At 35.2% G+C, this 17,103-nt stretch overlaps 2 protein-coding genes across 2 annotated transcripts; one reads left to right on the plus strand and one right to left on the minus strand.

Annotated features, from left to right (window-relative positions):
• The first annotated feature begins 7,122 nt into the window (after window positions 1–7,122).
• Window positions 7,123–10,310, plus strand: LOC141672613 (aquaporin SIP1-1-like). The gene is made up of 3 exons (XM_074479260.1): window positions 7,123–7,620; window positions 8,863–9,135; window positions 9,976–10,310. Exons 1-3 carry the CDS (start codon window positions 7,330–7,332, stop codon window positions 10,120–10,122), a joined length of 711 nt encoding a protein of 236 aa, XP_074335361.1. The 5' UTR covers window positions 7,123–7,329; the 3' UTR covers window positions 10,123–10,310.
• Window positions 10,311–11,513: 1,203 nt separating this feature from the next.
• Window positions 11,514–16,899, minus strand: LOC141673076 (uncharacterized). Its single transcript, XM_074479811.1, has 5 exons — window positions 16,480–16,899; window positions 15,724–15,794; window positions 14,957–15,062; window positions 13,471–13,603; window positions 11,514–11,882 (listed from the first exon to the last, which is right to left on the minus strand). The coding sequence occupies exons 1-5, from the start codon at window positions 16,566–16,568 to the stop codon at window positions 11,718–11,720; spliced, it is 564 nt and encodes a 187-aa protein (XP_074335912.1). The 5' UTR covers window positions 16,569–16,899; the 3' UTR covers window positions 11,514–11,717.
• Between the last annotated feature and the right edge of the window lie 204 nt (window positions 16,900–17,103).

Below are 17,103 nucleotides of genomic sequence, written 5' to 3' on the forward strand. Positions count from 1 at the left end.
TTTCTTCTGCAGCGGGACACTTTTTACTTTGGTCCTGACATTTTAACCCAAAACCCTGAAGTGAAGCCCGGTTTCGTAGAGCTTTTTGGATTTTAGAAGGCAAGTTAATTTTTTTCTTTCCAAGTCAAACTATTAGGAGCAATTCCAAGAGTTGCATAAAAACCTCCTCATAAAAATTATATTATTTATGGGCTCCTAAGTTATAATATCCGGACAGACTCCAACAACCTTCCTCGAATGCTTCCCTATTTCTTTCTAATCTATTTTTTATTCCTAATGTCACCTGCACAACTACAAACTTTAAAGCAACACTGTATTCAAAAGATATATATATATATATATATAATATAGAATTCACTGAGCATGCAAAACATCATCCTCAATAATGAGGAAAAATTTAGTATTTTTCAGATTTTAAGGAGGGCTTAAGAGTCTGTTGGAGCTGATATTTGTCTCAGTTTCATTAAAATTTAACTTAGGAGGATAGATAGGGTGGTCATTGGAGTTGCTCTAAGTGTACTGCAAGTGCTAATGATCTTAAGTTTTAGTACTATATTGACAGTTACAAAACTTGAGAGTGTAGACAGCTGCAAACTGCAATACATTACAGTGTTTTACTTGATTGCCACTGATGTACACACCTTTTAAATTTTAGAAAATAATCAAACAATCTAATATGTGCAGGTATCTATACTTTAATACATTCCTAATATCATATGAGTACAAAATTATATTTCAATTACTGTACTTGTGACTATTTACTTCCTTTCACTTTATAAACCTTATTCCGCAGCAATAAAATACGGCTTAAATCTCAAAGTAGTCACTGAAATGAGGGTGACATATCAAAAATACCCTTCTAGTTATCGGGGTCTCGATGACACCACTCTAGTTGAGAGTAATGACTTCCCCGTTAGTCAAGGACGTTGACTTGACAGGAGAGTGGACGTGGCAGAGATGGTTTGGACAGCATGGATGTAACGGTAAAGTCTGTTGACGTGGCTAAATAGCAACGATTATATCATAATGCTTATACATATATAAACTAGGGTTCTTAGAGTTGAATGAACACAAATCAAAATCCTGTGGTTTTCTCCCTAATTCCTTCAGTATAGTTGCTACTCATATGTCTAAGTATCAAAGCCCCATGGGTAGAAGTGCGGATAGTTCCTCCTCTGTGCAGTCGGTGAAGAAGGAAGAATATAAAATGTGTTTTTGTGGGAGACGAGCTAGAACATGTGTTTCATGGACTTTAAAAAATCCTGGAAGGCGTTTCTATACTTGTGTCATACCAAAGGTAATATTTTGATTTTTTTTTGTGTTTTTTTATTGTTGTAAATAATGTTTAAAATTTATTAATTGTAGGAAGGTGAAGGATGCCATTTTTTTCAATGGTTTGAGGAAGAATTCTGCCCTAGATCAATGGAAGTGATAACTCACTTGAACCACCAGAGAATTTATTTGGAGGAGAAGTTAAAACTTGTTCAAGAAGACTTAGAGGAAAGTGTTGAAAAAAGGAAGATTTTGAAGGAGAAAAGAAAGGTGTTGATTGATGCAAGAAGTCAGTTAGAGGATGAGAAGAAAAAGATGAAAAAACAACTCAAGATATGTGTTCTATTTGCTGTGATGGTGGTTGCATTTGTAATGAATATGAAGTAGTTGGTTTATGATGGCAGTAAAGATGCCTATGTAATGGTAGTTAGGAGTAGTGAATGTAATGGTTTGAATAGATTGTATGGTTGAATGCATCTGTAATGGTTGTAATCAATGAAAAGGTCATATGGACCACCTTTTGGTATAATTTGGGACAAATTAGATAGTCATTTTCACCATGATAATAATTGAAAAATAATATAACAGATACCAAATTATATAATAGAAACCATTCATCATAAATAAGTCTTACAAACACAAGTTACATCAGTCTTAATAGATACCAAATACTTAAACAAAAGTTGCATCAGTCTTAACAATAACAAGTTCAAGCGAGAATTGGCTTAAATAAAACTTCCAAAAGCAACACTACTTAAAATTCATTCCCCTAGGTTAATTGGATCTTCTGCAGTATTCTTGAAGCCACTTAACCTTTTTAACTCAGTGCTGAGTCTGAAACCGTAACTTCTAGGGGCTGCTGCAGCCCTTGGCCTCTGCTCTGGTTTAGGAGGTGGTGTGTTTGCAGGTGATGTAGCCCTAGGTGGTCGGAAAGGCACCAAGCCAGGTGTTGGCATGAAAACTTCCTTTGTACCTACAGGGCCTCTAAGCTCATCACTGAACCTCACATAATCCTTGCCACTGTTAGACCACTCATCAGCATTTTGGCCTTTAACCAAAGGCATTTTCTTCCTTGGAATTTTCTTGAAAGAGACCAAGGGCTCATCATCTCCAAGCTCAACCATATGTGCATCTTCTTGTGCTTCAACTTCTGTCACCAACTTCATCTTTTTCTGAATTCCTTCATTGCCTTGAAAGTACTCATCCTCAAACAACTTCCAAACCTCCTATGCAACCCTGTCACTAGCATCACTGTCATCATCCAAACTTCCTTCATCTTCTTCTACCAACTGCTTACCTTTGCCCTTGTATGTGTCCTTTTTGCCTTTTGGATATTTAGAGCCTGTTTGTGAACCTTGAGTCTGTGGTTCATTGATTGTGATTCCCTTAGTAGGTCTTCTCACAGCAAGCTTCTGTCTTGCCACCTCCTTGGCCTTCTTCTTCACTGGTGCACCCTATGTGTCTTTCTTCTTTCTTGTCTCAGTTGCAACATCTTTTTCTCTTGTCTGTTCTGGTGTGGTATCTGTGTTCTTTGTTGGACACTTGGAGACTCTATGCCCTGGCTGTCTATAATTACTACAATGCATCACTCTTCTGTTGCTATACCTCTGTAGGACAATTCCTTGAGATGGTGTAGCCTGACTTCTGGTGCCACCTTCCCACTCCTCCCTCCTTCTCATTTTCTTTGGTCTTCCTCTGAGTTTCTTGGGAATGTCAGGAGGCAGCATTGTTTCTTCTGAGTGAAAGTCCCAGTATTCCTCACCTTTCATTGCCTCAAGAGAGTGCTTGTAGCTTTCAAGATATTTCTCCCTTTTATAGTATTCAGACACATATTCCTGTGGTTGGTGCCTCCTTGAGTGTATAACAGCTATGGCATGTTGGCATGGTATGCCTGTTAGGTCATACATCCTACAATCACATGTGCCCCTCTCCAAATCAACTGTAACTTCCTTTGTTCCACATTTCACTTGAAATTTTCTATCTCCATCCCATGCTGCAGACCATATCCAAAGTCTTTTTTATTTTGGGACATAGGGTCAGATCACTATTCAGCATCTCATCTCTTCTTCTTCTTCTTCTTCTTCTTCTTCTTCTTCTTATTCTTGTCAGTAGTTTGAAATGTATCTCTTGGAGCATGGTCAACAAGGGCATGAACCTGTTACTTGACAATGTCAAGTAGTTAGGAAATAACATTCAATCATGGTGCATTACATATTATAGAGTGTTACATACTTGTTTTATCTTTCATTTATGATTCATGAATTAAAGCTTTCAGACATATTATTGTTTGTGTTATCAACTAGGGAGTGTGTTTGGAAATGGGATTTGCACCACTTTTTAGGATCATGTTTTGACAAGAGAGCATGTGCCGCCTTTGAGTGTCTCTCAAGTTCTTTCATAGCCCTTAAATGTGCAACCTTGTGAGTTGACAATGCAATTCTCCAAAACAAATTCTTCAATATTCCAGTGTTGAACCTGGAAGCACAGTAGCAAACATTAGTCAAAATCAATATACGTGAACCTGGAAGCACAATAACTGGTCTACAGCCTGCTTTCCAACCAGCCTTGAGAGCATAATAGCACACATAGATTCTTTTGAACTTCACAGGATCCTCTAGATTCAATCTAGTTGTTGATATCTTCACAGTATTTTTAGGGTTACTTAACAACACCTCTTGGCCAAAATCCCTCACTCTAGCATAATGTTGCCTAAGACTCTCAACAATTCCTTCAAGTGCCATTTTTCTTAGCCTCAACACTTTAATTCTAGGAACCTCAATTTCCAGTTCATTTTTAATTATTTCAGCCATCTCCTTACATGACCATTGAGGGTTCTTCCTGATCCTATCCCCAAAAACTTCACACAAATACTTGACATTTTCCATTTTGTTGTTATATGACTTAGTGCACAAGTGTGTGTCAACCAGTGTTTTTACAGTTACAATCTCACTATCCGTGTCCCTACTGCACCAAATGTAGAAGGGACAGTTTGCCTCACAAGACACTTGGCATCTTCTACCATCATTAGTAATGAATTGGACTCCTCTTCTATCAAGCACACCATACCTCCTAACAGTATCCCTGAACTCAGCCATGTTAACAAACTTCTGTCCTACTTCAAACCTAGGTACCCCTTCAGTATTACCCTTTTTTTTCAAGATTCTTCTTTTCTTGGGATTAGGTGGACCAACATATCCAATTCTTGCATTCTCATCCTCACTTGAGGATGAGAGAGACCTCATAACTTGTGAATCATAAGCAGACTCTTCACTAGGGGACTTGTTTGGTATGTTCATAGCATTTTGCCTAATGGTATGCAACTCATCATCACTGTCACATACATTATCAGGGCATACACTATCATCATCATCTGATTCCTCACTATCATTAGCAAGTCTGTACTCAGGGTCATAAGAATCATCTGTATCATCCCCATTATCACTATTATGACTATTATCCCCAACTATTTATTCTTCCATCATTCTACTCACATTGTTCTCCTCAGTTACAGTTTTAATTTTACATTGTTTAGGGGTTTGCGGAACATCAATTAGGTCATCAAGGTTAAAATGATCTACATATAAATCAATCCTACCATACGGCTTAGACAAATCAACTAAATCCCTCACATAACCATCATCATATATTACCCTGATACCTTCACTAAAACTAAACCCATCACACTTAAAATAAACAAGAGAATTCACATCATAATCATATTTCTGGGCAAAATCTTCTAGGTCACGAAAGGATATCAAATCACTATCAAACTCTGTAATGACCTCGGTTTTACCCCCAACATAAGTAATAGTAGGAGGAGGGGTAAAATCACCATGGTGGTGAAGATACAGAGTAGTAAACATGCTGAAAAAAACACAAAATAACATATAAATGTATATATGTGCACATATCAACATACTTACAGATACATACAAGTCAATACATCTAGGATTCGTCAATTAAGGGAATCGAACATACCTTCGATTGCAGTATTAGATCTTCAAGTGATGGTATTCGCACTCCCCCCACAATATTCTTCCAATTCGCCCCTCAATTGCACTCTCTCAGACGATTTTTTCACTTAGGGTTTTTTCCCCCAATTTTCCAATCACACTCCTCTCTCTCAGATTTGTTTTTAATCGATTATGACTGTTTATTTTTCTTGTTTTTTTGTTATAAACGTAGCTTTGCTTATTTGGAAGCCACGTAACTTAACAGCTGTTGCCATGTAGGTGCCATCTGGATTTGCCGTTAAGTAAGTAACGTCTCCCGTCAAGTCAACGTCCTTGACTAACGGGGAAGTCATTACTCTCTACTAGAGTGGTGTCATCGAGACCCCGATAACTAGAAGGGTATTTTTGATATATCATCCTCACTTCAGTGAGATTTAAGCCAATAAAATACTATTCATCATATGATGCAAACTGATTGCAAGGCACTTACCTTTGTCCAATATGGGACAGGTTCCTGTGCCGCCAATTTTTTTTAAAACCAAACTTCGGCATCTAAAACTTAGATCCATGTTCTGTTCAACACTCCGTATCCAAGCCCAAGCAACATTTTCATTAATTAATAGGAAAACGTGTTTCCTAATTAATTTGATTGACATTTCATGTGTTTTTTTAACTTAGACCCGGATCCTAGACCTCCTTTCCTAAACACTGCAATGCAGTTTAAAGTTATCAACATTCTATGTGCATATACATTGAAATGATCTGAGGAGTAGCTTTGTCAATAAATTTATTTACCAAGTTTAGTGAAAGATAGTTAGGCATTTGTAGTTAAATAAAAAACAGGAATATACTGATAGTAATTCATGCGATATTTAATACAATAAACTTGGTAAAAAGGTACAGCTAAACAGCCTTAATGTTGAATTTCATAGTATTAAAGAAGTTGGTGGCTAAAAAATTACTCATCATTTCACCATCTAACCTGCTCCCACCTCCAAATTTAAATCTATTTTCAAGAATGCTAATTTTTTAAACTAAGAACCAGACTACTGGATCCACACAGTCAACATGTCACACTCTGTGCGGTGTCTTAGACTCTTAGGCACAAAACCAAATTACAGTGCATGGGAAAGAGAAAAAAGAAAATTTGACAAACACCTTCTAATTAATCACTATACAAATTCATTGCGACATAAACTTCCAAAGTTATCCCTGCTGTTACAGCATAGTAGATCCACCTCTTCTCTTGCTAAGGTGTGTGATAGTATTTAGATTCATTCCTATAAATTACACAATTGATGGTCAGTTGGTCCCAAAAAATGTTTAATTCTAAATATGAGAATAAGTTCCAATCAGGTGGCAAGTGCAAACACAGCGTTCATCATTCCTGATTTAATAATTTCAATTCTTTTACAACTCAAATTTACTATATTTTCAAGGCATACAGGATCATTAGAGAATCACAAACAATTGTTTCGAGAAGTGCATAGCAGATTTTACCTCAACTCAATTGGAGTAGCAATACAATTAACGGGTTTTTTGGCTGTGTGCTCATGGACACATATTAAGCAGAAATTTCCATAATTTTAGCTTATTTTGATCGACTAATATTTGTTAATGATAGTGGACCCTGCACTTATAATAAATACATCAATCAAAACACTCCAAATTTTATAAGTTTTAGTATTTAACATGAACATACACTAAACAAACTCTACAATTAATACATGGAAAAATATCATAGACACGTAAATAAAGAAGTTACTGTACATGGAAAATTGTGGATCGTGTCCATAATAATTATAAGAAATAACGGGGCAGCCAAGAGTCCGAATTTGAATCCTCCCTGAGCTGTAATATTATTTGAAGAAACCAGTGTTATAGTGAAAAATAATGATTTATATGCACAACTTGTGATAAAGGTATTTAGAGAAAAAACAGAAGTGATAGTTTCTTAATCTTGTCCTCTTACTAGCGGTAGGTGAATAACCTTCCTACTCTTCTTGTTAGTGGTAGGTGAATCACCTCAAATATACTGCTGTGCTGTTTGGGTATAATATAAACCCAGATACACAACACACACACAAAATAAACATAGTTGATCATGGGTGCGATAAAAGCTGCCATCTGTGACGGAGTACTGACTTTCATGTGGGTGTTCTGTGTGGCTACCGTGGGTCCTCTTACTTACGTCATCGCCGCTGCTTTGGGTATTAAAGGCATTCTCTCTCTGCTCATCACCACTACTCTTGTGTTTCTTCTCTTGTTTGTTTTTGGTTTTATTGCTGACATTTTGGGCGGCGCTACTTTTAATCCTACTGCTACTGCTGCCTTTTATGCCGCTGGTGTTCGTGGCGTTTCTTTCTTCTCCGCTGCTCTTCGCTTTCCTGCTCAGGTGATACCCCGATCCATATGCTTTTATTACTATTATTCTTACTTATTTGTATTTGTATATTCGAGCATATGCACTCGTCGATGCCTTTCATTCATCGATTCGTTGATTAAATTGACGGAGTGAACTACTATTTATGATGAATCAACTTTCTTTCCTCAACATTTTTGCAGCCATATATATACTTCAATCAATCTGAAGAGAGTTGAAAACCTTAAAATTGAGTAAAATAGGATAGTTTTGGTGTGAATAGTAATTGAACTCCGTTGATGACTCCATCAAATTTTGAAGGAGAGTTTGATGAATTGATGGAGTTAATTTACTCTTGGTGTATAAAGATTATATTAAACTCCATTGATTCATGTTAATCAAAGTTTTAAAGTTATGCTCTAAGTCTGCTGGCTTTGCCTATTTCATCCTTCACTTCAAACAGATCAAACCCAATTAAACTAAAAAAAAAAGAGACAAAAATGACCGATTTTTAAAGAATTTTAACAAAAATGACTCCATCAAATCAGCTGCTGGTTTAACTGCCAAAGCATCAAATCAGCTGCTGCTCGTCACGTGGTGCTGTCGGGTAATGGGCATTATACAATTGCATATTGAGTCCATATACTCCCTTGCCTAATGCGTACTCTGTGTAATATATTTCAAGTTACCTTAATCTGAAATGGGTATTGCAGGTTACTCCGATCCAAAATGCCTATTGTAGGTTACTACATTTTCATATGCGTATCCTACCGGCTAAAATTGGCCACTCTTTTGAAACTGGTTATTTTGGTCATTCATCTTCCCAAAATGGGTTATTCTTGTCACTCACCCTTAAAATAAATTATTACTCCCACGTTCAGTTTTATTGTAAACTATTACCATTTTTCTTTGTCCCAAAACAGTTGTCCAATATGATAAATATGGAAAATAAAAGGTGAATAAAAGGTAAGTAAAAGGTCAATAAAAGGAAAAAATTGATATCCTAGTTCTATATTATTGCAATTATCATTCTATTTGATTTGACTGAATAAAGGTGTATTTATATTGATGGACAAGAAAAACGGGACGGAATGAGTAATAATTAAAGCCTCCTTTATGATTTCAAAATGCAATTGAACTTCTGCATATATGGTAAATAGACCTGTTTGACTTATTCTTATTTTTTAGAAATATACACAGGAGTATGTTTTTCCTCGTTATAAAAACTTATTTCTGAAAACTAATTAAAAGACCTGTTTCTGACATGCTTGACAGGCAGCTGGAGCAGTGGGAGGTGCATTGGCAATCAAGGAGGTTATGCCTGTGCAATATAAACACATGTTAAAGGGTCCTTTCTTAAAAGTTGACATACACACGGGAGCTTTTACCGAGACATTGTTGACCTTTACAATTACCTTCGCTGTGCTGTACATTGTTCTAAGGGGTCCTAGAAGTCCAATTGTCAAGACTTGGTTACTTGCCATGTCAACTGTTACATTAATTGTCATTGGCACCAGCTATACTGGTCCTTCCATGAATCCAGCAAACGTAAGTGCCTTAGTCTTTTTCTCTTTATTATACGCAAGGGTAAACAACAATAACTATCCCCAGAGTTACACTAGTCAATTTTCAACATGTTCAATCACATTGACACAATCTCTGAACTATGTGCTAACAAAAATGGATGCGTATAATCTTTATTTTGTGTTACTGCTTCTTTTTTAGTAGCATCTATGATCCATGCACACCAATAATATACAAATTATCATCTGGGGTAGCTACTTTGGTTTTCTATTTTTAATTAGCAGCTTAGAAAAGTGTCTAATGAAAATGAATTTTCAAAAGAAGATATACACACTCAAGGTAATCTTGTATCCAAACTAGTCACACTTTCCTTTTTTTTACAATCTGGTCATCTACTAGAACAAAAGTAGTAGTTATCTATATTTTGCATAGTTATTGCACTGAATATGTGTATCTCGATATCATGCTGCTTTCTTGTTATCCGCATCAAAATTTATTATTACTTTTGACTGAATTTAGTGCTACCATATTTCTTATTTATTGGAACGGGCCTTGTGCATCTTTTTTTCTGTTGTTAAACCTCTTTCAGATCAGGTTATTTCCATTTTCTTTTAGTACTGATTTCCTAGTTTTTTTTTCTTTTTAAAAGAATTAACACTACAGAATTGTTTTTTAACTTTCTTTTTCTGCTTGGTCAATGTATTCTACATACTTGCTCAATCTATGGCGGTATGAATTTAATGTTATGAGTAATATGCTATTATGGTTGTATATTTGTTATCATATCATTATACTTGCAAGCTTGTAGATAGTTTATGAATTTTTAGCGATTTTAAATTCACTGTATAATTTTCAATTATTCAGGCCTTTGGCTGGGCATACGTAAATAACAAGCACAATACCTGGGAGCATTTGTATGTTTACTGGATTTGTCCCTTCGCCGGGGCCATACTATCAGCTTGGATTTTCCGTGCCATTTTTCCACCACCTGTAAAGCAGAAGAAAGCCTAAACAGGTAGAAGGAAATAGCTGTTGTCCTAATATTCAGATACAAATTTGGATTGTTATTAGTATTAGATTTATGGATTGTGCATAAATGCAGTAGTAAACAAATTCAAGCAGATTGTACTTGTATTTGCATTGAGCTCTACTCTTTTGCTTAAATAGTAATCGAGTAGATAAGTTTAACGATTCCTGTATGATTTATATGGTACGGGACGGGGCCTAGTAGCATCGTTTTCTTTAATGTGAATTCTTGTGATGAAAAATGATTTAGGGGAGTTTATTTGCAGCTGGTTTGCTTGACTTCCAGTAATGAATCCTAATTTAAACGTATCAGAGAGAGAGAGAGAGATGTTTAAAATAATGGTAGTTATGATCTGTAATTATATCATTAACAAGAGAGAAACATGGATGATCAGACGAGGAACATTAGTAATAAGGATGATTGATGTGAGTCACAGACCCATAGGTAGTGTTAGATTTCACGTACGGTAGCTGAAGAAGTTAAACCTGATGCTAAATTTCCAGATATAACAGTAGCTGCATAAGGATGAGTCGTACAGTTTGTATCTGATATAACAGTAAATGCAGAAGATTCTGTCACCAGAGGTCTTCTGGATTTTTTGATTTCCTTACAAATGCTAAATGATTTTATTTTTGGTAGAGATAATAAGTTCATTGTTTGGAATACTGCAACAAAACAGTTTAAACTCATAGCCGGTAATGATTTGAAGGTTGTAAATTTGTGGGATAGACCTTGTAATTATGGGGTGGAGGGTATATTCCCCAAACAAGAATGCTCGGCAGACCTTGGTAAAACGTTACAGGAATTAATTTTGGTACAGGCATAAATTAAATGTTTGCACGAATGGGTTTGTGTTGCAATACAGACCTTGGTATAACATTTTTTTTAATCTGAACAAGGTGTTTAATTGTGCAAACAGGTTTCCCTGCTGAATCTGAGTACATTAGTACTTGCATCAGCAACTTTGACTCCCATGATAGCATTTTGTGAGCTACGAAAATCATATTCGTTTAACTTTCTGATTAAAATAAAAAAAAATATATGCGTCAAATAAATGTACCACACTAGTCAACAAAAAATAAATTATACGAAAATGTAAAAATTTTATTTAAATAAAAATATTCAAAAACTGCACTAGAACCTCTAATGTAAACCGATAATTGTGCTGTACCATTTTCGGAAAAAATTGAGCGTGTAAATCATTTTTGTATACAATTTAAAGATCTAGCATTATTCTTTCCAAATACTTGGAAAGATACCTCATCAACAATCTGACAACAATCTAACGTCTGGGTTACTTGTTACTCGTAAACAAATTCCTGCAACCTGATGCTTTTTACAAATATCCTATGCTTATATTATATTTGTTAGCAAAAAAATTCAACCATGTCCTGTTTCCTTCCCATTGAACTTAACCAACAACAATATTACATGCTTATATAGCTTGAATCCTCTACATGATCACTACAAGTTTATATATACAGGGAGAGTCCTGAGCATTAATGTCTTTCTCCTCAATCAGGTTAGTCATCTGCATGACAAATGTTATGCTTCATCTGCATGACAGATGTTATGCTTATCATACATCCCGCACCTTGAGATTAACATCTGAGAGAGATAGAAGTGGTGTTCTTGGGCTTGGTGGACCACTGTTGTACCTGCGAACCATGATCGTAAAACAGGGCAGAAACACTAAATAGAGTGCTGCCAAGATAATAGGTGCAGCAACAAGCCACCCCAACATCTGCAAAGTCAGCCAACGACGATGATATTAACAAACTGTACATTAGAAGAAAATTACAAACTACAAGAGTAAGTTTTTTTATGACTTGATAAATGACAAGAGTATTTCATTCTTGGGTTTACAAAGTTTACCAACATGGTGGATAAAACAGAAAACATATAAAAATCCAATAATCCCACAAAGTGAAGACTAATCCAAACCATCACGGTAATTGTAATTGATGATCCCAAATGGATCATGTTGTCTTTATAATGCTATATAGCAGTCCAGCAGGTAACTTGGAGGAAAGTAAAAAATAACATTAATACAGATTGAGGTGGGTCTATATGATGTAGTTTCTACTAATTCTGAGGAGAAGGCAACTGGAACCTGTGGATCATACTGTCCCTCACTGTGGTTTTAAAACATATTTAAATGCTATAATTTGTCTTTGACAAAATATTACATCTTATGTAATTAATCTACTTATTTTTTGTACGCTTTCCAATTTTTAATAATCCGTACCGGGTATGTGTGTTATCAGGATGAATCCGAGTTGATACTTTAACTGAGCAGTGTAAAAGACAATGGAAACCTGTGTCGTATATAATGGTTTGAGTTACCTTACTCGAGTGTCCAACATTTTGAAATACGGTGATAGACATGTTTCAGTCATACAATTGAACTGGATATAACAGACTCAAAAGAATATTGGAAGTGATTTAAATCCAGATGTGACTTTCCTCAAAGCTATATATTTATAATATATTTCCGTAGACTTTTTCTATCACATTTCTTCTACACTAGATCTCTGCGACTTCAACTCCTTCAAGTTTGGCTTCTTTACCAGTGCTGACACACACGGGATCCATACTCAATGTTTTCTTTTGAAGTTGGACACTTTTTACTTTGGTTCTGACAAAGTTTAACCAGAAACTGAAAACCCTGAAGTGAAGCCTGGTTTCATAGAGCTTTTTCGATTTCAATTGCAGAACCAAAAGTTTTCACAGGGGGCAATTTTTTCTTTCCAAGTCAAACTACTCTCCACCCCTTCCCATCCTTCTTCTCAAACCAACTACTTCATGACAACTTAGGACTAAAAAAAGGTATCCGACCAGAACCTCAGAGGAGAAGATACTATTTAATAGATACACATTTGATTTAATAATTTCAACATTCCAACATAAGTGCACTACTAGTGCTAGTGATCTTAGATTTCAGTAATGTATTGACAATAACAAAATTTGATAGTGCAGACAGCGCAATACACTGTATTAGTTGATTACCAGTAATGTAGAAACCTTTTAAATTTCAGAAAATAATCAAACAATCTAGTATGTGCAGGGTGTTAAAGTCTATATTAATAAAATAATAACAATTAAAATTTATATGGGTATATATTTATATATTTTTTCGTACCCGTTATATATTTCATATGTTTTAACTTAAACCTGGATCCTAAACCTCCTTTCCTATCGAAGTGTTACTTAGCCAACAGAGTTCCTAGCATGGTTTTTTAAAAAGGCATACATATATACCTAAAAGTAATAATTGGATGGACAGAAGCATGAACGCACTAAAAACTTAAACAAACAAATAGCTTACTTACCGCACGGAAGACGCTTTGTAAAATCTCTTGTGAAGCTTGTCCTTTAAAAATCATCTTCAAAGCATCAGATGTCAAAGGGAAATGATCACCACCAGTAAGAAACTCGCCAAGGCGTAAGAAAGGTATTATCAAACTAAATAAAACACCAACAACTATTAGAACAGATCATGCATGCAACAAGCAGCATGACAATAATACAAGTGATAGAACCACAAGTTGCATATAGACTATATTGTACGGACTGGGATGAGAGAACTGTACAGAGTCCAAGTGTCAGACAGACTTTCTAGTCTCTCCTATAACAAATAATAGTATAGAACACTGCAATGCAGTTTAAAACTAACAAAAGTCAATGTGCATATACATTGAAATAATATGAAGAGCAGCTTTGTCAATAAATTTATTTACTAAGTTTAGTGAAAGATAATTCGGCATATGGAGTTAAATAAAAACAGGAATGTACTGATGTAAATCAAGCGATATTAAATACAATAAACTTGGTGAAAAGGTAACAGCTAAACAGGCTTATATGTTGAATTCCATAGTATTAAAGAAGTTGCTGGCTAAAAAATTACTCATTATTTGATCTAGCTGCATCAAACTAATAGGTGAAACACGGCAACGTTCCCACATCTAACTCATGTACACTTGTAATGGTTACAAGTGTCCTACTCTCAGACATGTACAAGACACATAGATTATGTCCATTTCTACTTTTGTTACCCGGGCTCTGCAATTTCATCATCAAACCTGCTCCCGCCTCCAATTTTAAATCCATATTCAAGAATGGTAATTTTTAAACTACGAACCAAACTACTGGATCCACATAGTCAACCGGTCACACTGTATGTGGTGTCTTAGACACAAAACCGAGCATATAGGGATGTCTTTCAATACAAATTATTATGTATGGGATAAGTGAAAAAAAAATTGTCAAACATCTTTTAATTAATAACCATACAAATTCATCGTGACACTTACTTCCAAAGGTATCCCTACTGTTTCATCCTAGTGGATCCACCTCTCCTCTTGCTAAATAAGAGGGACGAGGGTGCGTGATAGTATTTATATTTATGTAGTTGAATTTTGTTAATATTATGATTCCTAGTGATTACACCATTGATGGTCAGTTGGCCGCACAAGATGTTTAATTGTAAAAATGGGAATAATTTCAAATCAGGTGGCAAGTGCAAACAGTGTTCATCATTCCCGATTTAATAAATTCTATTCTTTTACAACTCAAATTGACTACATTTTCGAGGCATACAAGATCATTGAAGTACAATTTTGCTATATATTTGTTGTGCGACATATAAATACTATATTTAACAAGATTCCTTTTTGACATTTTTATTTTTTTACCTTCCTACTTTAACTGGAATTGGCTTGTTAAAAACAATAAATCATACGTGAACAATAAACTGCAAAATATGTCATTAGAGTATCACAAACAATAGTTTTGAGAAGCACTATAGCAGATTTTTACCTTAACTCAACTGGAGTAGCAATACAATTAGCCATTATTACAGTTGGAGCATTGCAACGAGATCCAAGTGCCGCAATAGCGAGCCCACAAAGAAATACAGTTACCCCTATATATTAAGAATATAAAGTTCATTAATGACAAGATTTAGAGAACTAGAAAGTAAATGCAACAACCCAGTCCCACTTTAGAACATGGGGGACAATTTGTTCATAATATAAACTAAACTTTTAAATGCACCAACATCGGGATCTTTTGAGGGACTGTAGCTGACATTTGTTGGCAACCCATGTTGGATGTATCTGGGTCAGCCGACTTCGGGTTTATTTAGCTCTTTCCAAGACATACAGTTTCACTAGATGTCAAAGTTCAGTTAAGAGGCCCCTTTGCACACCCAATTAAAGTATTTTCAGATTCTTTATATAGTTGGACAGTTGGTTATAGTTAAAACAAATCACCACCATGCAAAAACAATCATCTAATTTTCTTTACTCTTACCACCAAGTGAACGTCCCTTACTCAAAAAACACAAAGTCTATCCCCTGATCTCCCTAAGACTTCCTAGTATAAGCACAAACTCCATTCCCTAATCTCTATAATGTTTCCATGGGGCAAAATTCAGATATGTAACTACCAATAAAATTTATCAGATTGAATAATACGACCATGGTAACAGGTCTACGGTCAAAGTCGTGATCCTCTATTGATGTTAAACAAAAATGCCGATCATACATGAAAAAATATCCTAGACACGTAAATAAAGAACTTACCGCAGATGGGAAATATACCAAAAGTAATGCCAACAGCGGCTGAAAATGCCAATTCACTCGGTTCAGCACCCCTAATGAAAAAAAAAATTGATCCCATGTCAATCAAAATGCATAAGTTGTTCATTTTCAATCAACTATTTAAAGAAAAACAGAACTCATAGTTTCTTAGCTAATTGCTACTTATGCAACAGTGTTCTAAATGATGACCCTGATAACTGATATATCCAATATTATCTACATAACAAATTGATTACTAACAGTAGCCTATGCTAAATAGTATAAATTCTTCACCAACAGTGGTCGATTCTTAAACACGAAGAAAGAAAATATTAAGCATTTCATAAAAAGCTAGAAAAAAACAATATACCAGTCATACCAAAACTCAAGCTAGCATTTTATTTTTGCACTGAATTTACTTGTAGAATCAGATCATTACTTTATTACCAAATTTAACTAACAACATCAGTCACAATACACAACAATACAAAAGAATCAGCAAGGTTTTTGAGTGACTATGATCCTAATAATTTTTTAAAACTTAAAGCATCACAATTATATCATCGTAGTCTTGGTAATCATAATATATTAACTGAAATGAACTCGAGCATCACAATTAAATCATCATAGTCATGTAGTCATAATATATTAACTGAAATGAACTCAGTCTCTCTCTCTCTCTCCCCCCCACCCTCTCCCTCTCTCTCCCTCCCTCTCTCTCTCTCTTTCTCGCTCGCTCTGAAAAGGATAAAGAAATACCTTTGGAGGACTACAAGAAGAGGATCAAAGAATTTTTCCTGCAGCCAAGAACTAGTACCTGACCCTAATCTTTTCATAGAATTCCACATTTCTATCCAATTTGCAACACCAAAACAAAAATCCTTTGAAGGGGTTTACTTAAAAATGATTCTAAACTTCTGGGTATAATCAAAATCAAAACTTTATGAATGACAAATTGATGGGTGCAATCAAACTATCAAAAAGTCAAATTGAAAGCAACCACCTTGGCCTTTTGTATGATTCACAATATTATATATTTTGCTATGTCGACGGATTTAAAAGATGGGTAAAATTAAATGCTATTCATCTTATCAGCAGGTATATAATCCGTTTATTTATGTTGGGTGTTTTGTGTATGTCACCTAGATCCGGTCGGTTTGTTAGTTGACTTTTGCTTCATTTCTGTTTTTACTTGATGAATGAAGTGTGTGCGTGTGTTTTAATCGTGTTCCCAAAATAACGCAATCTTAAACTGATCGTCAAAATAATCCTTTTTTTAGGAATAAAAAGCGGTTTTTCATTAATTTAAATATAATATAGTTCGAACAAACCCTTAATCAGGTGTTTTTATTAATTTAAACATAATACAGTCGGTACAAAACA

Source organism: Apium graveolens, chromosome 7 (genome assembly GCF_009905375.1).
Source record: "Apium graveolens cultivar Ventura chromosome 7, ASM990537v1, whole genome shotgun sequence".
Lineage (NCBI taxonomy): Eukaryota > Viridiplantae > Streptophyta > Magnoliopsida > Apiales > Apiaceae > Apium > Apium graveolens.

Coding starts and splice junctions, on each gene's coding strand:
- LOC141673076 (XM_074479811.1), bottom strand. CDS start 16,568: ATGTGGAATTCTATGAAAAGATTAGGGTCAGGTACTAGTTCTTGGCTG. Junction 15,063..15,723: donor TGGTATATTTCCCATCTGCG/GTAAGTTCTTTA, acceptor CTTAATATATAG/GGGTAACTGTATTTCTTTGT. Junction 13,604..14,956: donor GCTACTCCAGTTGAGTTAAG/GTAAAAATCTGC, acceptor TGTTTTATTTAG/TTTGATAATACCTTTCTTAC.
- LOC141672613 (XM_074479260.1), top strand. CDS start 7,330: ATGGGTGCGATAAAAGCTGCCATCTGTGACGGAGTACTGACTTTCATG. Junction 7,621..8,862: donor CTCTTCGCTTTCCTGCTCAG/GTGATACCCCGA, acceptor CATGCTTGACAG/GCAGCTGGAGCAGTGGGAGG. Junction 9,136..9,975: donor CTTCCATGAATCCAGCAAAC/GTAAGTGCCTTA, acceptor TCAATTATTCAG/GCCTTTGGCTGGGCATACGT.